The sequence below is a fragment of the Gavia stellata genome, chromosome 13 (genome assembly GCF_030936135.1).
Source record: "Gavia stellata isolate bGavSte3 chromosome 13, bGavSte3.hap2, whole genome shotgun sequence".
In the NCBI taxonomy this organism is placed as follows: domain Eukaryota; kingdom Metazoa; phylum Chordata; class Aves; order Gaviiformes; family Gaviidae; genus Gavia; species Gavia stellata.
Window position 1 is genome coordinate 22,263,949 of NC_082606.1, and position 26,879 is coordinate 22,290,827.

At 40.2% G+C, this 26,879-nt stretch overlaps 2 protein-coding genes and 1 non-coding gene across 3 annotated transcripts in view; 1 reads left to right on the top strand and 2 right to left on the bottom strand.

Annotated features, from left to right (window-relative positions):
* Positions 1 to 109: 109 nt before the first annotated feature.
* Positions 110 to 7,878, bottom strand: TIPIN (TIMELESS interacting protein). Its single transcript, XM_009817176.2, has 8 exons — positions 7,753 to 7,878; positions 7,339 to 7,498; positions 6,002 to 6,095; positions 5,002 to 5,077; positions 3,796 to 3,918; positions 3,155 to 3,218; positions 1,089 to 1,286; positions 110 to 732 (listed from the first exon to the last, which is right to left on the bottom strand). Exons 2-8 carry the CDS (start codon positions 7,469 to 7,471, stop codon positions 575 to 577), a joined length of 846 nt encoding a protein of 281 aa, XP_009815478.1. The 5' UTR covers positions 7,472 to 7,498; positions 7,753 to 7,878; the 3' UTR covers positions 110 to 574.
* Positions 2,101 to 2,237, bottom strand: LOC132318056 (small Cajal body-specific RNA 14). Its single transcript, XR_009484275.1, has one exon. It is a non-coding gene; the product is annotated as a small Cajal body-specific RNA 14 (non-coding RNA).
* A 7,633-nt stretch (positions 7,879 to 15,511) lies between the features above and the next one.
* Positions 15,512 to 26,879, top strand: part of MAP2K1 (mitogen-activated protein kinase kinase 1) — a 41,047-nt gene continuing 29,679 nt past the window's right edge. The window contains exon 1 of the mRNA XM_059823782.1: positions 15,512 to 15,709. Within this exon, the coding sequence (XP_059679765.1) occupies positions 15,630 to 15,709 (80 nt within the window). The 5' untranslated portion in view covers positions 15,512 to 15,629. The remainder of the gene's footprint in view (positions 15,710 to 26,879) is intronic.

Genomic DNA, 26,879 nt, shown 5'->3' on the forward strand with positions numbered 1-26,879 from the left:
GATGTCTGACAAGCACAAGGGATGGGGAAGTTTGGAGGGCATGTCATTGCAACAGCCTCATGCAAGAATTTCAGGTTTAGACTTCTGAAATTTAATAGCTTCCATTTTATAAGAAGAAAATACAGGTACTTGATGAGTAAGTTAAAAAAATCCAGGACACCTGTCCAGACATAGCACTATCCGCTAGTATATACACCCTCTATTAGAAAAAAACAAAACAACTTTAATAGAAACTTCACCTGTCAATATCCCAGTTAATTCAGTTTGACATCAACTGTAAACAAAATTCAAAGTAAGTAAAAAACCTCATTAACCTTCCCTAGAGAAAGTCAGGAGGGGGAGGTGGAAAAGATGTCTCAAATGCAGATGCAGAACTGCGTTCTGTTTTCCAGTGTATGGAGTTGCTCAGCTGCAGTTTCAAGAGTTCTGTCCAACAATACAGATGTCATGGTAAAGACTTCCATGAAGCTTCTGGAGTCAGAGAGCAAAGAGCCAGCAACATTTCCATATAATGATTCCACTGTTTTAAGTACCGTCTTTCAGTCAAGAAAGTCATTCAAAGCATGGGGAACGGTTACTGCTCTTCACTGGCACATTCCAATTCTCTATCTCCATCTTCAGCTTCTGTAGCAGCAACCTTGGTTGCAGTAGCTTGAGTGTCTTCAATAAGGTCAGGGGGATCCTGAGCGAGTAGGGTATTAAACTCCTCTTCTGAGTAACCAGCAGAGAGCTCTGTTGAAAAAGAAAAAAAACAAACCCAATTTCCTACCATGAGAAAACACTGTTGCTGTGTGTTTAACTGCAGTTTCTATTACCAGAATCACAACCTGCAGGAAAGCCAACTCCAGAAGTGACCAGCAAGTTGAGTTTCATTTCATCAGACAAAGCACCGTGGCAGGACAACTAGTTCTGACTTAGCTTTGGAGGAGTCTAACTCCAGGAACACAGTTTAAATTTGAGAGTTACACGTTTTGCTACTTACTAGAGAAGCAGCTGCTACCATTTCCTTTAACTGACTCAGCAGCTCACTTTTGTACAAGTGAGGCTACTGACCTTAACATTCACACTTAAGTTACAGAGGTGATTACCCTTGTGTTGCGACTGGCTGTTACATTGCATCTTTGCTTGCCTACGTTCCAAGGCCAGCTGCCTGTTCTTCTTGATTCGCTGTTGCTGCTCTTCCGTGAGAGTTGCACCAGCGAGAGAATTAAGTTCTTCTGCATTTCCAGAGGAGGAACGTACATCTTCAGTGGCTGTACCCAGTCCGTTGCTTTCCCCTCCGCCATCTGGTTAAAAATGAGGGGATAGGAGGAGGAAGAGGGGCAGAAATCACGACTTTGAACCCAGAGAGATCTACTGCTAAATATCTGTCAGAAGAACATTTTAAAAGCATTTCTATGTTCTACATTTTAAAGCTGTATTGACAGCTAAAGGTATTCCATAATTTGGAATGGTCAGTTTTCTGCCTAGGTCCACATACCTGATATTCAAAGTATACAGCAAATGCTTATCAGAGCGAGATCCCAAACACACAACAATAATAAATACCTGAATTCAGAGAGGCATAGCTCTGTGCTAGCAATCATGAACTGTGCTTGAAGGTTTAAAAGAGACAATAAATTCAGGCAATCCTTACTGAAAGGCCAGATAATTTTTTCCCCACCCCTACTAATACGACTCTGTCCTTTGGGAAGTGGCAGGACCAGTTAGGGCAATCAGACAGAGGTTCAAACATAGACATTGAATAGTCAGTTTTGAATTCAGTGTGCTACTGCTGTGGAATATTTACTCATTTGCCAACATTAACACATGCAAAATGGAGGCAGTCCAACTCCATTAGACAAACTTCACCCACCAGCAGAGAAGCAGAGCCCTTTTTCAAGAGTGCCTAAGGCCAAGTATGCTTGTGCCTCTGCACCACTGTAAGCCTGTGAATAGACAAGTTGCTGACAACAAGGTTTTGGGTTTTAATACAATACCCCAGCTTGAGTTTTTATTTCAAAACTGTAAGCTACAAGTTTTTCAACTGAAGACTGACCAGTTGTATCCGTACGCTCGCTAACACTGGTCAAGAACAGATCAGCGCCACATTTAAATACAAATGTATGGAACCATCGCACAGAAAAATCTGATAGCTCTACAGACACTGTCGGCAGGAACCATTTGCTTTACTGTTCGTGGCTGCTTACGGTTGCATTCCATTTCTAGCAAATGCAGCCTATGGTGAAGACAGCCACATGTCACTAACTGCCCGAAGGTTGTCCCCACAGGTGAGGCAAGGTTTTACCATCAGTTAACTCATCCACCAGAACACCTTTCCCAGGCACTGGCTTGTCTGGAGACTGAGGTTCATGTGAAGACACACTGGACAACGGGTAGGTAATTGTTTCAAGAGAGACCCACAATGAAAGTGTGAACACCTGCAAAGGACCTTAGCAACGACTATGAAATTCTCTCATTTCTGCTAATAAAGGTTCTTTCAAACTACCAGATGAATTCTGCTCTCTCTTTTTATAAAAAAAAAAAAGAGTATTTCTAGTCTATCTAAAAACATCATCTGATTGGAAGAGACTCTTGAATGATCAACTTGTTAAGTGGTTGGATTTTGATACTGGAAGAAGAAATACTCAATAGTAGCTATAGGCCAAGATCGACTCATACACATAGCAGTGCCCACAAGCATTAGTAAGTACTTCCCCTATAAAAGGACACTACACCCTGACTGCACTGTCATACCTTGAGGTATAAATGTATCATGAATCTTTGATTTCTGCATTAGTAAGATCCAAGAGCTCTTCAGACTGCACGCTCAGAGTACAATACAAACCAGTATGTTCACTTAATAATTGCAGTTTTGGGCTTTTTCTGGAAGAATATTTCTTACAATGCTGGTAATAATACCCATTTTCCATTTCCTTTCAGTATAGCACGCACTTTTATTTATTTTTTTACATATATGTAGCATTTTAGTCTGAGTACCAGTTCAGTTTTGTAATCTTAAGTCTCTTAGAAGCTTGGTTTTAAAGCAGAGGACCACTCAACAATCTCCTCTATACTAGAAAAACCTATCATGGTCATTAATTTCTGGTCAGTAGAGGGGAAGTAAAGTAATTTTAAGCATTGAACTACTGAACAAACAGCACAATGAGCATACCTTCATTACTTGCAAAGTCTTCATGTAAAATAGGAAGATCAAGTCTAATCCGCTTTAGGCAGGTCTGCAAATGAGAGATTAAAATACTGGTATATCATCTGTAACAAGATCTTTTGTGCAACATTGTTGTTTTTAATACTACTCCCCATTTCTCTTCACACTTTATTACTCTGAAAAAAAATACTCCTTTCACTACATGTCTGTTTGACCCATGACTTAATGCTGTGGATTTCTGTGCACCATGTGGATGTGGATCATTTTCCTAGTCCTTCATCTATCACCCAGCCAGATGAAGCAGCACTCTTCCTAAGTCTTCTTTTGCAGGTTCAAACGTTAAAAAACAAATAAAAAAAAACCCAATAACCAACCAGTTCCAGCCCTCTTAAGCAAATTACTTTGGTTAAAGATGCCCTGGAAAAGCTGAAGCCGATTCTCTTAAGTACCAATTCAAATAAAGAAAGTTTGTATCTAAATGTAAAATTAAACACTTCAAATACTGGAAAGAGCTTTTTTTAAAAAAATAAATAACATTCTACTCCTTTAGCAGTATGCACAACTTAAGTCTTCTTTTGTGGCATAATTGCTCTCCTAAACCTACCTCTTACACTGCATGAAAAGAAACTGACAAGAACGACACCTACCTGAACTTCCTTTTTGTTTCCCAAAGACTCGACTCTGTCAATAAAATCCTCAAATTGCAATTTGGGAAACAGTCTATGAGCCCAGTGTTCCATATGTCGTATGAGCGTCTTCAGGTCTTCCGCCTAGAGTGTAAAACAAGATCTCCAGCTAGTAAAAGTTGATTAAGTCAACAGACTGCAGAGGGAAACATCACAGCAACATTTCTGAAAATATTAAGCACCTGCAGCTTTAAAGTCTCTTGAAAACTTAAGTAATATGAATGTGTGGGTAGCCTTTCCTCCCACAATCAAGTCTGTAAGTGCAATTTCAAGCTATCAGAAGAATAGAGATCCGAGTTCAGGAAAAGCATTTGCATATACAGTCAAACATCTGACAGGCTTCTGAGAAGCAACCTAGGTCTGCACGCAGACTGAAAAAATCCATAGGGGCACAGCTGGCATTTATTTTGATGTTTAGAACACACAGAAAAATGTACATCTAAATAACCTTATCTAGTAAAAGATTTTTGCTCAGATCAGTAGCATTGCCTAGTTCTTCAGTTACAACTGCCTCCAGCTGTAAAGAAAAAACTTACACCGCGAACATTCTCTGTAAACCAGAGATGCACAGGCGTCCCTGCAGGCGTGCCAATAGTCTAACGATATTCAAAGAAAAATGAGCTCTTTATGTTGAAGTGTATCCAAGACAATGAGACAGTCTGTAGAGAAAATACTGCTTTCTCTTTACTTAAATGGTAATATCACACTTTTTTCAATATTAAAATATTTCAGGATTGAGGTGTCACAAAAGCCAGAAGATTTTCATTAACAGAGGAAAGCGATCATGAAATGAGATGGTGAAGGCAGGCCAGATGTAGTAGGCAGTCTTATAAGCCTGTTCCAATTTTAGAAAACCCTTTCTATGGACAATACAAAGAGTCACAGACATGATATTCTAGTTTCGGAGTAAAGGAAAATAGTTTTAAGATCAAAATATGGATTTCGTTAAAACATTTGTGTTTGGGGTTGTTGTTTTGTTTTTGGTTTTGTTTGTTTTTTTTTTTTCTAAATTTGCAACTACAAAACCCCATAAGGTTACATTCAAATACCGTGAGAAAGCTGGCTAACTACAGTGTAGTATCAATTCTCCCCGTATCAGATGGGCACCAATCTATCAAGTCTAGATTAACCTCCCAGGAAACAAAACAAAAGCTCACTATGTCTTACCTCGTGCCCCTTGCCCTTGAACTTTACGTTGTCAAACATGTGTCTCAGGGCTGGAAGTCCTCTTTCTGAAATTAACCTGTTAATAGGAAATGGGTGAAATTATTTGAAACCCATACTTTCTTTTTCTAATTAAAAATAAACAAACAACAAAACAAAAAATCCCACAAACCACACAACCTCACATTCCTTTAAATAGCCTAAAGCTACAGAGCTCTATTTGAAAAAAAAAAAAAAAAAGTACAGAGTTAGAAGTTGTTAAGAAAACGCACAAAATAGGATAAAGACTCTGTAAGACCAAAGACTGATTTGGGAAATTCACCATTCATATATTCCAACCCAAGGAGCTTTTTTATTTTGATTACATGGAAAGTCAGTTCTAGTAACTATATTGGCCAAGGAAAACTAGTCAGATGCGTGACCAGAGCATCCACCTGTGGTATCACTAACTTCATTAGTGTATTTAAAAAGGAAGAAACTGAAAGCTCAGATTCTTTCCATTGCTTATAAAGGACTTACACCAGCAGTTTTAGTGATAACAGCAAAGAAAATATAAAAGTCCTTTATCTTTATACAGAGTTTATCCAGCTTGGACAGAAATCAGGTGTAAGTGTACTTTAAGTAGTACCCTGCAGTCACCATTATATTGAGGTTTTATTTTGAAGCACGCTTTTATTAAAGAAAGAAATCTACAGTATTATGTCTGAAGCAAAATAAAGAAGATTCAGCTGGAAGAGTCCTGTGCTTGAATAATAAGTATATCTTAAATTATTAGTCATGTACAAAGTCCCAAAGAGACTTCAAGAAAGTTAGACTATAAACAGCATTACAGAAGTAAGCAAGGAATAAAAAGGTTGAGATACAGCATGCAAGACACACTTTCAACTCCAAAACTCTTGATCTTTGACTTGGTTATGACCAAGCAGGAATCACAGTAACCTTAATCACCCCCACAGCCATATACCAAATTCATCACAGAACGAAATATTCTGTAAAAAATTACCTCTGGGCATCTAGTTTAGGCATTGGTCTTTTAACTGCCCTCCGTGTAGCTACAGCAGAATCCTTTGTTTGTGACTGCTGGTTTCCATCTGGTTCTAATAAAGAAAATAACATACTTAAAGTATACAATCCAAATGACAACTAGAATTATATCACATAAAATTTAAGTTTCTACCCTATCAAAAAGGCAACAGTCACAAGTATTCCATTGCAGGTATAGTACTCTAAACAAACGTCTGCATATTTCACCTTTCTTCTCCCACAAGACAGATTGGAAATAAATCTGCCTCTTCAAAACATACTGAAGTATCATCTTCGCTGGCAAAGTAGGAAATTCCTCTTTCAAGGAACCTAATTTTAGAACTTTTAGATCGTATTTCTGATGAGAAATGTATTAAGAATAGATGCTGCTTCTAAAAGTTAAGAAACTCAAATTATCAATAAACATAGTTTGACAGGTGTGTCCCAGAATTTCCACTGCTAAATCTGCAAGACAGACCTAAAACACCAGCATCTCTTTCAAAAAAATAAAGAGGTGATATATGACCACAATCAATGTGTCTGAAGAACAGAAGTCCGTATACTTTTTGATTAGGGCTAGTATGCATTATTTGACTGCAAAGGACAAAGCACCACCGCCCATCTTATCTCAGAGCTAGCAATTAGTTATCATACTGATTTCTTGGTTTACTTTTTGTTACTTTGAACATCAGGAATTGAGAAGTTGTCCTTTTCATGTATCACGGAATTAAGTCCATCCAAAATCCTATTTTTTAGTGAACGGACAGAGCAGGGATCAAGGACAACATATGTTTAACACTATAGGCAAATATGAGTAGAAGTAGGAAGTATAAAGATTTTCATTTAACTACTGTTTATTAGCTTGTTCAGTACACAGTAAGATCTTTTCAAATACAAATAATTAAGTTTTACCGTCCTGAAGTGTCTTGGATTTTTCCTAGGTCATACGCTCTACAAAAGCTACCAACATCTGCCTGGAATACTACATTCAACACTCTTACCTCTTCTGAAATCCAAGTCATACAGGGTAACTACAGATCACTGCTGTATAGTTATCTTTACCAACATTTTGTCAGAACAGCTAAAGATTCATTTGTGCAGATATTTTCAGGGAATCTACAAAAATAAACTTTTCCCACAAAGTCAGAAGCATAGAATCAATAACAATGTAATTTCACAAATTGCTTTCTTATCTACACAGGACTATTTTTATGCAGTAAACTCAAGGTAGGGAAGTACAACACCAATAATACCGATTTCACTGCATTTCATTGTCTATACTGCCAAATGGGATCTTTAGGGGTCACAGATGCTCACCTCCATTAGCTTGAGCCCATTCAACATCGTCTCTTCCTGGAGAGGCAGGAGGTGGAAGAGGTGGGAACGTTTCATCTTCTGTATTCTCATAATCAGGCAGATCAAACAAGTTGTTCTCTAAGGGATCTATCATTGCCACCGATAAGCTTTTTTTCCGCTCCTGCAAGAAATACCAAAAGCGTTTAAAGAGAAGCAGCAAGAAGAAAAGGCACAATCCAGCCTCACTAGGCTGAATAAAATAAGGGTTTGTCACGTTTCAACTCATCAGAGTTACATGGGAGCGGCAGGTACGGGTCATAGGAATAAACCAAAAGAATTGGATTTCTAACCGAAGCACTTATCAAGACAGCCGTTTGCCACTCACACCCTCGATAATCAAAGCCTACGGGGGTGGGGTGGTAATTCCTTCCTTACCCACTTAAAAAAGCAGTCTGGAAGAGGATTCCCCTTTTCCGGCTCCTTAAGCGAAGTTAATTCCAGAGACTTCGGCACATCGCTCCAACCGGGTTTAGGATGACCCCGTCTCACCACGGCTGCACTCCCAAGGCTTCAGGAACAGCTCTTTTTTAAGGGAAAGTTGCTTCCCAGACGGTTTTAGTAACGAGAGGACACCCCAAGCAGCTCCGTCTACACCGACTTTCGGAGGTGAACTCCCTACCTCCGGGCTGCGAAACTCTCACGGAGCCCGAAGCTGAGGGAGTCGAGAGCGAGCAGCGAAGGAGCTCGCCGGGCTGCAGGGCCAGACCTCCGCAGCCACAACCTGCGGGCGCCACGGAGGCCCCGCTCCCCTCACGCCGCCAGAGCAGCCCCGAGGCGTCCGGGCACTGGGGGGGGGAGGCTCTCCCCCTCCCACCGGCGGAAAGCGGGGCGAAGAGGGCTTCTCGCCTGCCTTCTCAGGGGGAGACAGGTCCCCGCCGCCTCCCGCGCACACCCCAGCGAGCGCCGCTCCGGGCCCTCCCCGCGCCGCCTCAGCTTCCTGCCCCGGCGAGCGACGGCAGCTGGCGGGCAGCGCCCCGGGGAAGTGCCGCGAGAGCCCCAGGTCTCGCGAGCTCGCGCACAGGTCGGCTGAGGAGCGCGGCCAGCCGGCTGCGGCTCCCCACCAGGGCGCATGCGCGGCAGATCGGCGGCGGCGCTTTGGCGCCAAAAGCCAATGGGCGGGGTGGGGCTGCTGAGGCGTTTTCAGGGCTGGGGCGGCGGTTTCCTTCAGCGCTCTCCGGGTGAGCGTTATTTAGCGTCACCTCTTCAGGCAAAAGTTGCTGGGGATGGGTTTTATTCGAAGTATCTAAGGTTGCTAGGCCCCACGATGAGTCAGCCCCAGAAATGGGACTTAAAGTAGCGTATGTTGAGCCTTTTCTCACTTTCCTACTTCTGAGGGAAGGACTTCCAGGACAGGTAGTGATTCCAAGCTTTCCTCCATACCGGTGCTAGCTAGAGCCTTCTGGTAATTAAACAGTTTGCAACTGTCCAGACTGTAATAAATACACTAAGCCCTCAGAGTTTTGGCAGCTGTGCGCGTAAAATGCCATTTAAGGACTTGGGCTGCAAAAGCAATAGGAGAGGAGAAGCTCCACGCTACGGTCTCCAGTGCTGTTGCATCTGAAAAATTCTGGGTTTGTATTTTTACAGGTCAGTCCATAGAAGTGTATCTGACTTCAATTACAGGCTCTTCATTTAAGTGAAATGAAAAATAAATGTCAAATATTAATACATTAAATTAATGGGTTTTCTCTTATTTCTCTATGAATTTGAATTTGACATACAATGTTTCTGGTAATTTAATGTATTCCTTCTATTATGACAAAATCAATTGCAGTTACTTTCCAGTTAAAAAAAAAAAAGTACTATCCTGTAGTCAAAATTATTTTAACAGTTAATGTTTAAAATGTGTATTCCTAAATGCAGCAGCGTCTTTCATAGTCAAAAATACATTAAACATAGAAAGAATGCATTAATGGATTTTTTAGCATTGACTCCATTTATCTTAACTTTTTAAATATGGCCAATTTCTTCAATTGACATGAAGTATGAAAATAAACACACAGATATACTAATAATTATAGATCAAGTGCTTCTAATTTCTAGCTCAAAACACTAAAAGATTTGTGTCATATAAAATTACTGAAAATCAAATGTCTGTGCGATGAGCTCTTTGCATTGAAAATAATAGTCACTCTTTATATTAAAAAATCTTTACAAACAAATGAATTAGGTTTTGGGTGTAGCCTGAATATCTGATACATAATTATTAGTGTAATACATCTTTTCACTTAAACGATTTCCTTAACATTTAATGGTTTTCTTTTTCATCTGTGAAGTAATTTAATTTTAAATACTTAGCTAATGTCAACCGAACTTCCTAGAGACCTCAAGCTTTCAGAATTCCCTTAAGTCCCTGTATATTTTCTGAAAAATTGGCTGCGAAGTAGAAGAGAAATAACATAGTAGGGGTCTCCGAGAGCAAAGGCAGGGAGAAGGTAGTACTAATTTACATGGCTGGCCAGTCTCCATATATACCCAGGTCAACCGGGCTGCACAAGCGGAGCTCTGTCCTGTGGTTAAATGTTTTGCCTTTGCCAGAACAGGTAGATAACAGGTAAGAAAAAAAGTGCTGGAAAGGTACAAAAAACATTGTACAAAGATTAAAGCAGAAGAACACTTACAATCTCTGCAGAGGAGTACAGTGTTATAAAACCTACCATATTTATGCAACTTTGATTAATCAATAGTTTTGAAGAGTGTTTAATTAGAGACTGGACTTGATGACCTAGGTGGTTCTTTCCAGTCCTATGTTCCTAATTAAATGAAAAGCATGTGCTGGCAGGCATTGATTATTGTTTTTTCCTTAGGAAATGAATAACCAGCCACATGCTGATAAAATAATAAGTCAGGAAAAAAACCCAACCCAGAGCTTGCCTCTATTCTAGAAAACACTTCTGGTTTCTAGTTTAGGTGAAACGGCGGTATTACTTACTTGTTTCACTATTGAATAGTGTCATTTCATTAGAAAAACTGCAGAAAATTAGAACCTTATTTTATATTTCAGTCTCATTTCCTCTTTTATGTTACACGTAATATGTGGCAAAGAAAATCTGTAAAATGGATAATTGGCTAGTTCTACATTTGAAGGGCTTTACTCCTATGGGAGTAATACTTGTTCTGCAAAAACCCTTTAAGTATTATGTTGGCAAAGCTGTTCATGCAATAAACCCTTGGCAAAACGGGTACCTCTGTAGCTGTGTTAGTGGGAGATCACATCTCAGGGATTTAGCAAACTTCAGCTATTTGTGATTTATACCTTGCTAATCTAATCTAAATTTTATATTATACAGTCATCTTAAACATTAATTTCTACGCTTTTTAGTATATTACTAAACAATTAAAATTGTGATCTGACCCACATTCTTTTCAATCCCCGCTTCTTGCGGAAAACAAGACGTGCAAGAAAGCTTGTGATCTCTGGCTGAAAGTCAGTTTGTCTGTCAGCCCCCTTCTAATAATTTTTGATCCTGTTGGCCAATTTCAATCAAATTTGAATCAGGCTTTTTGAATTCCATTGCTTATGGTACTAATTATGTCCTTAAATTGCTCTGTTAAAAACTAAATAGATTAAGAAGTATTAAAGGTTACAAATAAAATTTTGTGTGCATGTTTTGGTAGGAAAATACGCAGCTTTATGTGGCAATCGAGTTTTAAAAGTTGGGCTAATTTAGTGATGTAATTAATGTATCTAGTAATCACGCTTTCCTTTTCATGGAAGATACTAGATAAAATTCGGGTTGCCATGAGGGGAAAAAAGTGGTAATGAAGACAAGCCTCTTTGATCCATTTCTATTTACAGGGACATATTTCAGTTCTATTTTTCCAAGCAGTGGTAGAATCAATAAATCAGAAAATCACCTTGCTCAGAAGTCTTTCATAGAGACTACACTACTGTATATTTGTCATCTTTTCCTCCATGATTCACTTTCAGAAACACCTGTTTGTAAAGCAAAACGCAGTTCCTTCTTAATCTTCCTGCTTAATTTTCAGTTGCAAATACACGGAAGTTAAATCTCCTTGTTTTACAGAAGTTCAAACCAACTTACAACAACCTTGAGACGTTTTAAATGTGCTATATAATCATATAAAAGACAACTGGTCATTCTGTATGCCTATATAGATCAGTGTGGTAACTATAAAAAATTAACGACAACAAAAAAAACGAAATAAGGTGTCTTACGATGCTTTGAGTAAAGCCTAGGGGCCACCCAGCTCTTGGGTCCCTCTAAGGTTCCAGGGGTACGACAGTGCTGGAGGAACTCGGCGATGGCAGCAGCAGTTACACAGAAAGGATTTCTGTGGTGGCATCAATCCATACGCCCGTGCCGTGGTCAAAGGGACTTTAAAACAGGTGAGTCAATTCCGTAATTTTTCAAAGATTCCACATGTTTGCAGTGCATGAAGTGCTCCAGAGGAGGGAGCTATCTCTTAATAGCTGGAATCGGATGAAGAGAGCGTGTCGGTGAACGGCAAAGCTGGGAAAATAATAATTTAATCTTTTCTACTTTAGAAATGGGTAAGATATTAGGAAAGATATAGCATTTTCGCATAATATATAGGGAAGTTTGTTCACAATTTCAGTTTCTATAAAAGCATTAATGGCTACTTTGATTAAAAATATTATTTTACTTTTGCAAACCACAGGAAATTAAAACATAATGGAATTCAGAGTGGTTCTTTATACAAAGTATTTACAATATAAGTTTTGTTATGGAATTTACTCTGCACTTTTACTGTCAGCTGAGTCAGTCAATGTGATCCACACTTCTTTATTACTGTGTTTCAAAAATTCTACATACCGACACCTCTGTTTTCAGCAGATATGTCCAGTCACCTATCTGTTTGCCTAGGCTTTTTTCTGATGGAGAAAACCAAACAATGTTGCAAGGAGAAAAATAATTCAAACTCTAGATGAAAATTCAAGATTCACAACTAAAATTCTTCCTTGTTCAGTCCAAATATTTAAAAGGAAAAATAAAAACTTCCTTGCAATAATCTTTTCAGAGAAAAAGAGGCCATACTTTGCAACATAGTAGAATAACTAGAGTTGCATAATTCATGTGGGCAATTACAGCATAGCGCAACTGCAATTTTATGGGGCATATATAGTAATTGTGCATTCAATACTTGTCAAATATTCACAAGTTCGCTGCAAAGGAGTTCAGTGTTTCAGACAAAGGAGTCCTTGCGTTTCCCCACACACAGTTGTGTAAAGAGAAAAACAACCTCAGCTGCAACTTAGTGTCTTCTTAGAGAAAAAAAAAAAGGTCTGATTTTAACATAGAAAGACTTGATACTTCACGAGTTACTGTAAATGCTAGTCATTCAATTTTACAGTAGCGCCTTAATCCTGTGGCAAAAAAGAAAGGAAAGTAACACAGAATTAAAAATTACCAAATAACTATATAAGTCCCCATTTCTTATATTTTAATTTGTGGCTGAATCAACTCATTGGAGTATAAAACTGGTCCATGGTTGTAAAGAAGTTACTAATTTGAGTGATGTATTCATACATCTACATTGTATAGGAAAAAGACCATATCGCTTCAAAAGTTAGGGAATGTCTGCAAAAAATGTGTTTTATGGAATAAGCGATAAAGAGCATGTGACTGAGAACTGCTTCACAAGATGGAGGTCACTGCCTTTGCGGTGTTTGCTGCAGGCACTGAACACAGCAGGAGCTTGTGAAGAGTTCCCGCTCCTTGCCCGCAGACGCACGCACTGTTCTAAGGCTCCCGCTGGAGCAGCTGCCTAGCAAGGAAGGAAGGCATTTCTAGACATCGATTGTTTTCTGCTCTCAGGCAAAAGATGTAAAACACAGAAATACAACACCAGTTCGAGTGGTCAGTGCTGGAACTACCAAAGAAAGTGTTTTTTCACTCTTCTACCCAGCACCGTGCCATTAACCACAACCTTAACACCAAGTCATTCGGTGCTACTTCTTGGCTCGCGTGTGTCTGTGAGAGATTTCATTTACCACTTCAGCAAGAGTCTTTTCTTCTCGATGTGTCACATTTGTTGACAGATAGAGCACTTTAGAGTATAAAACCTTACAGTAGTAGTGGTAAGAAATTCTCAGCTGTGTCAGAAAGCAGAAGAAATCTGCTTAACGGATAACTTCTCAGGGTACAGGCCTTAGAAGAGTTTTCATCTTACTTCTGCTGGATTTGGACAATGAGAAGTTAATCTTCCAAAGCAGCACAAACTTTACCAAACTTCTTTACAGATCTCGGCAGTAGAGGCAGGATTGTATTGTCACTCTGCTCAGAAAAGTCAAATACATGGCACTCCTTTTATCTCCTGAATCTTATCATATGATTAGCATAGGAGTGTCATAGTTCTAAGCACTGCACATGCATAATACCCAGATTGGCTTTGTTGATCCAAATAGGGCCACTGATAGTACTCTAATATTCCATTTTTCCCCCCTAAGATCTACAACTAAATAACAGGAATCTCTAAATTTAAATTCTCCTTCTCAGAGAACTGGTGTGGAGGAACAGCCGCTCCTGACTGAAGAAGAAGGATGTATATTCCTGTTAAAGCCACGTTGCCCACCCCAGCAGAGACCACCGTGGGACTGGAGCAGGGACGTTCAGTTGTACGTACCACGGGGTGACACACACCCTGGCCCGTCAGCCGGCCCCGGCTGCTAACAGGCTGTACGGGTTTCAGCCGTACTGACGGGCGCTGTTTCAGTCGTGCCAGGCACACCCGCCCCGGGGCCAGCTGAGCCGTCCAGGACATCGTCATCCCACCTGTTTGTCACCCCTTCTCAGGGGGGTCCCTCCACCTCCACCGGTTCACGTGTCCTCTAGTTTTATGTGGCAGACTTCTGAAAAAACAGTACTTCATAGACGTGTGGAAGCAAGTGGATGTTAAGGCAGTGATCAGTTTGAATCCCAACGTGGTAGCTTTTTTCAGCAGGTTTTTGTTCTCTGAAATTTTAACCTCATATTTATGTTGGTGTTTTTCTCCCCAGAATTACCCGTGTGAAAGAGGCATTGTTCTTTCCGTGGCGTGGGGTCGCAGCCCTGCTGCCTAATAGTACAGCACTTCTATGCCTAACCTTAAAACTGTTCAAGGGGCAGTGTGTTCGTAAAGTACAATCCCCATATACAACATGGATTTTTTAAAATTTATTTTATAAATCATACTTTCTCAGCCGTACATTCTTGCTTTTGTATGCCAAAACACGATAGAGAGCTCCTGGAAAATAATTTTCTTGCTTATAATTTTAGGTTCATTAAAGTAATATCATTACAAAAACGTAGAGACGCAAAATCATGGCGATGTACGTCAGAGCTTCACAGAAATGTACACGCATAAACCCATTGTCACATTAACGTGTGAAATACGTATAGGTGACCAAATCTGGCCATTCCTAGCAGCTACAGCACAGCAGCCTGGGCATTTCATTTTCATGCTCATTTTACTGTTCATAATTAGCAGTTTTGTAACTGTAATCCTCAAGTTTCCGTTTTCAATTCGGGCGTTTACTTTGGGAAGAATTTAGCAGCCGTTAGTAGCCCAACGGAGGCTTATGTTTTAATTATAAATACAGAAGTTTCCACGTCGAGGTACGTTAATGGTTGCGTGTGGGGGAGATAAACTGCCCCATAAAAGGCCGTTTTAAGAAGGGGGTTTTCTCTGCGGAGAAGACGACGTCGCCTGTTGGAAGCAGCTATTTTAATTAATCGCGGAGAGAATTCTCAACCCAACTGAAGAACCTGAAGTCATGAACCGTATAACGCGGAGAGCGGCGGCGGGGCCGAGCGCTGCCGTTGCCGCTGCCCGGAGGGGAGCGACGCCTCCGCCCCGCGACGTGCCAGCCCCGCAACTGCGGGCAAAGCGCAGTGAGGGCAGGGCTTCAGGAGGGCTTCTCTCCCCCCAGTGCGCATGCGCTTGCCCACCGCGCTTGCGCCCTGGGCGGGCCCGGGCGGTGCGCGCAGGCGCAGTCCCAAAGAAGGGCACATTTTGAGCCCGGGCAGTTTTCCCCGTCGGGAGCTGTCGGGAGGGAGCTCGGCGCTGCTCCGCCGGGGGAGGCCGGCGCCGGGCGGGAGGGGCGGCGCGGCCGGGGTCTGGCGGCGGCACGGGCACCCGCCTGCTGAGGAGGCTGTCCGCAGCCCGCGGGCGCACCGGCGGCGAGAGGAGCCCCCAACTTTGCTCCGCCGCAGGAAGTCCCTCGAACCTGGCCGAAGTGGGGCCGGGGCGTCTCCGTCCGTTACCCTCTGCGCCGTCTGGGGGAGAAAATGCCGAAGAAGAAGCCCGGGCCCATTCAGCTGAACCCCGCTCCGGATGGCTCCGCCGTCAACGGGACCAGCTCGGCAGAGTGAGTGAAGCCGGTTGGGGTGGCCGGGGCTCCGGCGGGGCTGCCCGCGCTCTGCGGCGGCCGCCGTCCCGCGTCCCTGAGGTGACGGGCGCGGCCGCCCCTGCTGCAGCCTTCCCGCTGCCCGGAGCGGTGGGGTGGTCTCTGCGGGCCGGGAAGAGCGCGCGTCCGAGGCGGTGAAGCGGCACCAGCGCCGCGGGGTTAGTTTCTCCTTAAGCCGTCTCGCTTTAAACCGGCACGGCCTGGTTTCCAGAAAAATCAACATTATTGATTCCTGGGGGTGTCTGCCGCCTTCGAGGGAGCTGTTAGGAGTCTCCTCAGCGGAATAAGTGGGTGGTGTCTTCGGCAATAAATAAACTTCTGTCAGGTGTGAAAGGTAAATAAGCTGGGGAAAAATAGAGGCAAACGTGTATAACTATTCTTGTAGTCCGTAGTGGCATCTGCTGAATTCTCGGATTATATAATTACCTAGGAAGTGCCAAATTACACATTCCCAATGGCATATTTTATAAATGCGTGTGTGGGAGAAGTTATATTGAAGATCACAGATTTGTAGAAAAGGTGTTTTGTTTTTCCTCGGCCTTGGCTTTCAACCAAACTAACGCTAGTTTCAGTAAATCTGTTTTTCAGTAATTAGCATGTAATGCTAGGTACGTCAGCGAGTGTGTTTGGAGAAAACGCTTCTGAGCTTTCCTGTGTGTAATACAAACATTACACTGTGTAAATGTGTGGAAGGTGGGTATAAGTTAACGATGGGTATGCTTGTGGGGGAAAAAAAACCAGACCGAACGCTGGATTGTTACGTGTTGCTTATGAAGCATCAGCTGAGCTTATGGATCTGGGTGAGCACCCTGGCTTCAGTTACACAGATACAGCACCAGCGCCCTGAAGTAATGAAGTGTTACAAAAGGAGTTTCTTAGAGGTTAACAGGTCTGTGCTCACCGCTTAATTTTTAGATTAAGGTGATGAGCTACCTCTTAACTGAGCCTTGAAACAAAGATGCGTCTTGGAAGAACAGATTCCTGTCCCTGTATGGTCAGTTCAGCCTTCTCTTGGATCTGTAAACAGTTCTGATATGCTTATGTACCACCCTGACAGAGGGTATGTGAGACAGAATTGCAGTGAGATGTGTGTCTTGAGCTTTACAGCGCTCCGCATGTATCATTGTTGCCACATTTTCAGATAGGCTCAGATCTCATTTTCCTACCCAAACATCTCAAGAAAAAAAAAATCAGCAGCTAGCAGCTCCACCTGTGACATTTCTAGCAAACTCTTTTGATGATTAACTGAGAGATAAGCTGTTTAAAAACTATTCTTTGGTAGGAATTGCTGATTGTATCTAAGCATTATGATCTGAATATTACGCAGTTTTTGTTCTGGATTGACGCGGGGGAAATACTATTTTTATATTTGCCTGTATAGGACTTTGCAGTTTATTTTCTTCAAGGTAGTTGAGGATACGTTGATTTAGTCTTCACGTTTCCCTATTGCATGTTAGCCTTGTTTCATAGAATAAATCTGATATACTAATCACTTGCTGATTTTAGTACCTGAAGTTACTCAGCAAACATGCAATATATTAAATGACATATTTTTTCACTCAAGAAATGCCTTTAATTTTAAATTGCTTTTAGATGTCTGATACTCATTTACTTCTTGGAAACCTTTGGAGACTCATGGGAGTGTTGAGTCTTGTTTACACTGATGAGCTATCTTGCTTAATTTTCTGTTTTGTATGTTGATTTGTTTGGTATGTGTGTCTCCTAGACTTCTGCTCTTTGTCACATGTAACACCTTATAGCCAGCTTTTGCCAGGCTTAGAGATGTGTCAAGTATTTTTAAAAGTAGATTAGTGAAAGTAAATCCAGCAACCTGTTGTCCTATAAACAGCCAGAATTAATTAATTGTGGAAATATTCCTTCATCCTGCTAACATTAAATCTTCATTGTGAAAGATTACAAGTAGTAAAGAATAGTTGCATCAGAATTTGGAAATGTTTTTGGAATTAAATTGAAAACTGTTTTTTTGTTGGGTTTTTTCCCTTCATCTGTAAGATGGTGGGTTTTTTTCCTCTCCTGCTCTGTGGTCCCCCCCCCCTTTGGTTACTGCTTGAAATCAACAGTAGAGGTGTTTGTCAGCCTGTATACATTGTCAAGCATTTCAAGTATGCTATGCATCTGTGGACTACCATATTAACACTTTCTAAAGCTCTGTTCCTGGTAAAATGGAATTTTGGCTATGTGAGTCTCCAATTACTCATTTGCTTCCACCATATACAAACCTTTCGCTTTGCACATGATCTTGGATGCTTCCCTGTTCTTTTTCGGAGAAGAGAACCTCTCAAGAGAAAGAATGAAAAGAGCTCGAATTACTTAGCTAAGTGAAATGAAGATGGAGAGCCTAGCTGGTATGATTGCTGTCTGTAAATGCATGAAGGACCTAAACATCCAGAAGCAAGGAAGTTATTTAGGCCTGAAGGCAATGTTGGCACAAAATCAAACAGATATAGATTGCCCATCAATTGTTGTAGGTTGGAATTCAGGAACTTCCTAGCTGTCAGAGGTGGAAGGTTCTGTAACATATTCTGATGGGTATTTGACCCCTGGTATTTCTTGCTAGTTTTAAAATACTGAAGCTTAATACTTTTAGGAATGAGTACATGTGATACTTAGACTTCCTGGCAGAAAGGAAGGGGAAAGGGAGGAAATGAAAGAAGGAGAAGGGACTGGATGATTCAGGATGTCCTGCTTTCCATTCCTGTCTTGTCCTCTGTCTTCCTCCTTATTTGGTGATGGGAACTCACTGACTGGAGTAAGAAAAAGCTTATAGCGTGAGGTGTAGGGCTTTAAGAAGTATGCATATGAGGCCTGATTCTCACTTGCATGACTCTCTTTTTTTGTACCCTGGCAAGGTAGTGTAAAGGAGAATTAGGGTCCTTCCAGTTTAAGTATATGTATACAGAATATTTTAATGAAAATTTCACAGTGTTTTTCCCTGACAGCAGTTTTTGTTATTTGTAGCTTGTTATTTGTAGTGATTACTTTATTTGTACAGGATGTTGTGGTTCTGTCTGGGGCCCTCCAAATCCCTAGCTACCCTGCTGGACAATAGAGACAACTTAATAAAGATTTTTCACGTGCTGTGAGCTTCACTTCTGTTTCTGACACTTCCAGCTGAGAAGCAGTTGCACAGAGAGAGTTGAACCTGTGCTGCTGTTCTAGAGCTCCGTGTTGCTTCAGATCGTCAGAATGAAACCATTGGCCAGCTGCAGGTTTAATTTCATTCTGGTATTTTTGGAGCTGCACAGTTATACCTGTGCAGAGATTTTTGCAGAGAAAACAGGGGAAAAAACCCAAACAAACCTGAAAGAAAATTAATAAAAGGAATACTTCTTTTGACTGAACATGCTGCGATAGTTTACAGTCTTAATAGCCAAAAGAAACAAGAACAAAATTTCCACTTTCTATTCCTTTCCAACTTCTGACTCTGTCCCCTTGAATATCTGACAGTTGTTACTAAATTTCTAGGTTTCTCTAAATCCAAGCTAGACCCAGAACATGAAGTAGAAGCTCTGCAAAGAACCAGGAGGGTAGGTTTCAAGATAATGCTACTTTCGGTATTACAGTAAGGTTAGTTTTTTTGTTCACATGAGAAGAAAGTTACTTCATATCATTCTTTAATTGAATCTTTACAAAAGAAGTAAGCAGAGGGAAGGGTCAAATTTATAATGAGAAAGTTAATTTGATATAAAATGCCAGTGAAGACAAGGTATGACTAGTTTTTAGCTTGCTGTAGGTAGTCCACTAAATGCCAAATAAGGGCATGTATGATGGGATGTACAAACGATGCTGAAACAGAAGTTCTACTGTCTTGTCTCAAACAGGATTTTATATTGAGGTACATAACTTAAGTGGGTTTGTTGGGGTTTTTTTGTTGTTGTTTTTGGTGGTGTTTTTTTCCCCTGGGTGAAAACGTAACATTAAACAGCCATCTAACTGTTCTCTCACATGGCGGAGCAGAATTGGGGCAACTTACTGTTCCCCAACTTTGGTCTCTGCTATTTTATTTGACATATTAAGTCTTATAATGGTTCATCACTGAATACCTAAACAGCTTGTGCTATTAATACGTGATGGGCATGTCAAATTCTTACTGATTTTTAACTGCTTTGGCTTCTTAAAATCAACGTTTAATGAGATCCAAATAGATGCTTGATATTTTTTTTTAATTCAAAACAAATATCTAAACATGATTAAGTTACTTGAAGTGCTTTTGACTGAGATGGCACAAGATGCAGGAGTTCTACAGTTACAGCCTTGTAATATAAATTTTTAAAAAATCAGTACTTTTTTTATTCATCAAAGCCTATTGTCTGTAAGTTAGACTGCATAACGAGATTTGAAGTGTTCCACTGATTTTGGGAAAGTGCATTAGAATTTATTAGTTACAATGCCCATGTCCAGAAGTATACACAGAGAAAAAAATGGATTAAACCTGTGCATTGAGATCCTAAATTACGTTTAATGAGCTAGAATGTCTTGGCATATAATGCAGACTATATTCACAACCTATTTTAAAAGTGCTTACTTGAAAAAGTGAAATGAATAGTCAATAGAACATATTTTGTCATAGAGCACAACAATCCAATGAGGCACCAAATGAGCATTATAATTATTTTTTTAGTTCATTTGTCTGTCATGGAAGAGATTACTGCAGCAGTTAAGAATGTGTATTAATGTCACTGCTTAAAACTTCTAATTACAGAAGAGACACTTTCTGATTGCTTTTCCTTTACATTTCGTTACATTTGGATATGTCTACTAACTAACTGCTCTAAGGCCTTACTTTTTTACCTTGACTGAGTAAATAAAGACGACTTCCCTGTCTCTGGCATTGCAACTTGAGCCTTCCAGAAGTGCCTGAGACTTTGATTAAATATAAAAATGAAAACAATTTTTTTTTTAATTGAATGCCACTGACTTTTTTTGTGTTGTATAAGCATTCACATTGAAAAGGTGATTGGGACTGCAATGTCTTTTTTTTTAATCTGTTTAAAGAATTCAAAAATATACAAACTGCATATGTGTTTTAGCTACAACTGGTATTTCCCAAGTGAAGCCTAAGCTATGATCGCTGCTCTGGGAAGACAGGGCCAAGTAAATCTCTGATGTGACATAGCAAGGCGTAATATGAGGTAGCACGAGCAGAGTAAGATTATATTCTTGGCAAGGAGGACTAAGGATAGTATGAAAGAAGACTTCTGATTTATGTTTAATGAGATAAAAATGTAAACAAAGTAGAACATGGAATTAGCATCTTCCTTTAATGTGCTGTAAAGAAGTAGGTCTTTCAGAGGACTTTAAGAAGATACTGTCTATAGGTCTTTACTGCATTAGGAACTGTATTTCTTTAAAGGATATGGCCTGAAAGAAAGTCCAAAGAGAACTGAAAACAGGTCATCAGGCATGGTGCCATTGTTATCGGTGGTGCTTACACCCACGATGAACAGGTTTGGGTTTTCTCTTTTTTTAAGTCTTGACTACATAGCGTATACATGCCCTAGAACCATTCAAACCAAAGAGTAATTTTGTAGAAAAGGATGACTGGCAAATTCCAGTCGTAGGCTAAGAATTGCAGAACTAATTTGTCAGCTTTTTCTTGTTGCTTCTTGCTGTTTATTCTGCTTAAATTGCATTAAGGAAGCCCCTGAATAGCTGGCATGACCTCTAAGTACAGCTGCCCGTATTTGATAGTCAAAGAAGAATTTGGGGATTATGCAAAACTGATTTAAACTTCAATTTGTATTGCAATTTGCAGAATAAACAGTTGCTTACTTACCAGGCATCTTGCAGTTTTCATGTTTTTCAATATCTTTCTCGAGGGAACTTCACTTTGGGCTTTGTAGGAGTAGAAAGGCAGATTGTCTCCCATCATCTGTAGCATGGGTTTTTCTTTTTTTATTTTTTGGGTTTTTTGGTCTTTAAATTTGCTTTGTAAAATGGAGTGGTGTGAGGGGAGCAGCAGAACCAGTGGGCTGTTTCCCTGTAGACCTTGTTCCGAGAGGATTTGTTCTCCATGGAGTAATTTTTTTTTGTCAGTTTTCTTGGATGTGAGTTTAGATGAAATAAAAGGAAGATTTTCACGGAGTTGTTGATTTTAATGCTTGCTGGGTCACTTCTGCCTTTGTTTTGGGGGGATTTTTTTCTTTGTTTTTAAAACCAAAAAGTCTCTGAGGCGGGGCAGTCCCTCTGTGGAATTCCTTTGACTTTCAGGGGAGCTTTGCGCCTGTGTGTAGTGTTCTGGAAGATTTAAGTCCTGGAATTTTATGACTGATCTGGCCAGATTGCAGTTGTGTTGAATGTGTACATGAAATTACAGCAAGCTGGTAAATATTTTTAAGAAAAAATTTCAGAAACTTTTTTTTATCCCTTACTAATGAAGGATTAACCAAGTTTACAAATGTATGTGGTATGACAGAATGCATTTTAGGCAGGCAATCATAAATGCTAGATAATTCCAAAAAAACTGTGAGCCTTTTGTTATTCACTAAGTCTTCCAAATTTAGATTAAAACATACTCATAGCATTCTCTTCAAATGTGCATGAACCTGGCATAGTCCTTCATTGAATTAGAAATAGCATTTTAAGAATACTTAAGAACCTAATAGAACATGTGATCTGTTATGATAAAATAGCGGAAAGTAAGAGCCTTCATCGCCTTACTATCTTTTTATGCTATTTCTGGGCGGGTGTGCTGAAAAAATTTACAACTAAGTAAACACACACAACTAGTACAGAAATTAACACAAGTGGCAAATTGACCTGTGCTGTTCTTACTTGGTAGGCAGCTTTTAGTTTACAGTTATGGATGTAGGAAGGATTTTAAGATGCTTAATACTGAGGTAACAGTAAACACCAAGTCTTGTGATGTACTTAGGCTTATATTTAAGCATAATGACAATAATGGAAGCACACTTCAGTTATTATGATGTTATCTTTGTTCAAAAAGCATAAATCAGTTTAGGAGAGTTAAATAAAAACTGTGTGTAAAAAATAAATCTTGTTGCATTCCAGTGAGATGAAAAGTAAGGAAAGTGCAGGCTGTAAATATGGATCCAGCCACTTTTCCTTTTCTGTCCTTTACAACACCAATTCTGCAGATCGTTAACGACAGTGTGATTTCACAATTAAGTATGTACAGGATCCTGCTCCTTCTGAAGAAGTCCTCTCCTCTCCTTGCTGTGCCCGTGTCTTCCTGATGGTTCTTTTCTTGTATCAACTCTTAGAGCGAGTCAGATGTGCATGCTGATATGACTGAGAACTTAGCCATCAAAGAAGCCCAGATGAGTTTTTGGAGGGTAATCCTCTTGTGCTTGCAGCAGCATTGATGTAGCCATATGGTGAACTTAATCAGGGAAATAAGCTGGCTGAAAATTTACCGTATTTTTTAGTTAATTTTTAAATGGATCTGTTACCTGAGTTACTTAGGAATGAATGGCTAGGGGCAGAATGAGGCAGAGCCACTTTCTTTGGCAGGAGCCCAGGCTTTTGCAGGATTAAATGACAGTATGCTCAGAGCCTGAGAGATACTATTGAGATACGCTGAAATTCAGTAATTACAACAATTTCTGAGTAGCACATCTTTTAATTGAATAGTCTCAGGTCTCTGTCTCAAGAGGAACAGATTACCTCTGAGACCTTCCAGTGTTATCTAGTAGCCAAAGAAGGCTTAAAACACCACCCCGCGCCCCCCCCGCAGATGATTGAAAGGGACTGGGTAGACCCAATATGTTGCCGATTTATTTATTTGGCATAACAACAGTGCTACTGTTGTTAATCTGGGCAAAGGGTCTTTGCTTTAGCACTGGCTTAAAAAACCCAAAAAAACCCCATCAAAATTGTGGGGAATTTACATGAGACAGGAAATACATCAGCCAGTTATTTGAGTGGATGTTGACTAAATATTTCAATGTATACGGGAGAAACATTCTGAAATGAAGTGGGGAAGGGATTTTCTTTTATGTATGGTAAACCTAGATGTTCCCTTTAAATTATTGAGTTCTAAATTTTCCAGTAAAAAAGCTCACCCCGCCCCCACACCTTCTTGCCTGTGTTATCCTTTTTACAGCTGCATTTGTTCTCCCATCATTGCCCTGGGGATTGACTGGGCTTTATAAAGTGTACAGATTCCACTGCCAGAACGCAAAAATGGCTGTTTGAGGAAGCGGTGTTCGCTGGCAACATCAGTTTCTAGCTTGCTGAATTTTTGGGGAGCGGGTTCTTTCTTCCAAAGATTTTTTTAAAATTTTTTTTTTGAAGGAAGCAATGGATTTTTTTTCTGAAGACTTAATAATGTATAAGCAATTAGTAGTCAGATGATTTCTGATTTGATACATGTTCAATATCACTTAGACAAAATCTCAATTATACTTTGCAATGAACGTGCAAGACTTTCTGCCAGTTAGTGCCCATAGGAATTGAACAACTGGGAAAGACTAATTCACTGCTTAGTATCTCTTTGCAAACATCTGTTGAGAAGCCGTTGTCATCCTGACTCTGTCTGAGCAAGAGGAGAGTGAATTCCAGCAGAAATTCTACCTACTGACAGCTGAGGACGTGGTTCTTCACCTGGATTCAGTCGCCTCACAGGCACCCAGCAGAAGGAAGCATGCGGTGGTGTCTGTGACTGGGTGACACACACGAAAGGAATAAGAATGGAAGCAGATTATTTTACTTTACAGGCTGAGAACTAGGACAGAGCTATTCCAGCAGTGTGTGATTCTTTGGATAAACAAGTATCTTCTTAAAAAATCTACTTACAGGTTTTTAAAACAAACTGTTGAAACTTCCTGGCAACTCTTCTTTCTTTCAGTGTTTCTTACAACTCAGCATTGTTCTGTGCTTTTTTAGACATTTTTTCAATGTGGTGGGAAGCTGAGTCAGCAGATTTAATGGAGCAAAAATAACAGTTGCAGAATGCATTTTTTAAAAAAATACTCTGGATGTAGATGTATGTGTATTTATATGTGAATATTACTGTATGTATTGGTACAGTCTATACATACATACATACATAAAGTAAAAATTAGTGATTTCTTCCCCTAAATGGCTCTACTGGCGAATGTTCTGTGCTGTGCGATCCAACCATTTGAAATACAGGCAAGGATCTAAACCTTCCATCCATGGCTTTCTCTGAATACCAGTTATGGGGTGTTTTTGCACATTCTGGCAATTTTCTTTTCTAGTCCCTGATGTGTTAACTGCAGCTTTTGGTGAAGTTTGTGCTTCTGTGCTCTTTGCTCAGCTCTTGCACAGAAGGCGTCTCAATTCTAATCCTGGCTTTTTCATGGGCCTTGAAAACCAATACTGTAACTTCATCTTTTTTTATTATTGTGGTGTCTCTCAAAGGCTGTGTATCTACCACATAGGGGAGTCGTGAAGATACTGTTACCATTGCTATTGCACATACTTATCCCTTGTTTTTATAACTAAATTTAACTCATAGTTCAGAGACATAAACCAATGGAAAAGCAGGACTTGTGTAAATACATGTGTCGGCTGATGATCAGAATCTTATAACTTCTGTTTATCCTCTGTGTTGGGGTTTTTTTAAATACCTGATAAGTAAGTTCCTTTTTCTGTCCATAAGGAAGTGTTAATTGCCCTGTGGTTCTTTTCTTCTGGTTGTGTGTATCGCTGGCTAGGAAAAATCGGTGGGCAGGTGCACAGATATGTATGAAAGGGAGATCGACAACTTGGATTTCTGGTTGTGGAGATTTGGCTCTTGAATTTCTTAATTTGACATGGCAAGGTTTATTTGTGGCAAACTTTGAATTCAATGCTATAGTAAGTCCTGAGGAAGCCTTTTAACAGAGGGGGGGTGGGGGAAAAAAACCCCAAAACCAAAAAAAACCCAGTTTTATTGTTTAGCCAGAGAGCTAAATATGCGAAAGGGGTGCCTGAGCCTTGCTGGCAGCTGCTGCCGCCACCCAGGATAAAGGGCTGTAACTCAAGTGGTGGCGGGGAACAGCTGCAAAAAAATCTGGTAGGAAGAGGCACCCAGGGCGTGAATCTGATATCTGTCCATTTGTGCCACTGCTCACAGCTGTGGCTTTACTCTCTTTGGTGAACTCTGTCTTCAGTTCAAACATGTTACTTGGCATGCTTCGGCTTATTTAAGAAAAAATAGTCTGAAATGTTTAATGGGATAGTGGTTAGGCTAAAACAAAAGAGTGGGGAAGCTTAAAGCAAAGATTCCAACCCAACAGCTCAGCCTATAAGGAGCTTTTGAAGTTAAGTTGTCCCATTGGTTTGAGACTCAACAGGAGACTTTCAAGTGCATCGCACATTTTCTTTAAAACACATGCCTTTCAGCTTTAGAAAAATGAGAATTCTTACACTGAATTAGTTTAGCTGGGTACTTTTTTGACCAGAACATTACTTTTCTAATAGTTTTGTTTTGCATACCTTTTACTAAGAAGCAGATTTTAATCAAATTGTCTGCCTCTTATTCTTACTGGGTAATTTTTTTTCTGGCAATATTAAACCTCAAAATATGCCCTGCCATGTCTGTTGCATTGTGAAAGTGAAACGGTATTTTCAGATGTTAAAATTCATGCTAGAAACAAAACAAGTGTATTGGGCAATCATATATCCCACCTAAAGGTAAGGGTAATTTATGAAGTATCTCTAACGTGTTACAAGAATTGAAAATAAGCAGGAATCGAAAAATAGCGTATTTTTTCCAAAGCAAGACTCCTTTGCACTTGCAGCGAGTTTGGATCTTTTTGAGTTGTTGTTTTAACTGCAAGTTTTATGAGGCTGCACTGGAGTTAGCCCAGACATAGAGACACCTGTGCAGTAAGCTATGAGACTACTGTGATTACTTTCATCTTCCATGTTATTCTGTGAACTGTTCTTTGTTAAAGTTAAATAAAAAATTGTCTTATTGGCCGGGTTTGGCACAGTCATGCAAAATAGTAGTCTGTCTTTTCAAAACTGCAGAATGTCTTCATGTTCCTAATACTTTATTTCAGCTCCCTGATTGAGGTTGTTCATGGAAATTATGTAGTGAACTGCCTACTTTCTTCTCTAAATTGACAGTTGTGTAGGCTTGGGGAAAGCATTACTGTCACTGTTCTGGAAAACAACCCCCAAGCCTGAATTCTCATGT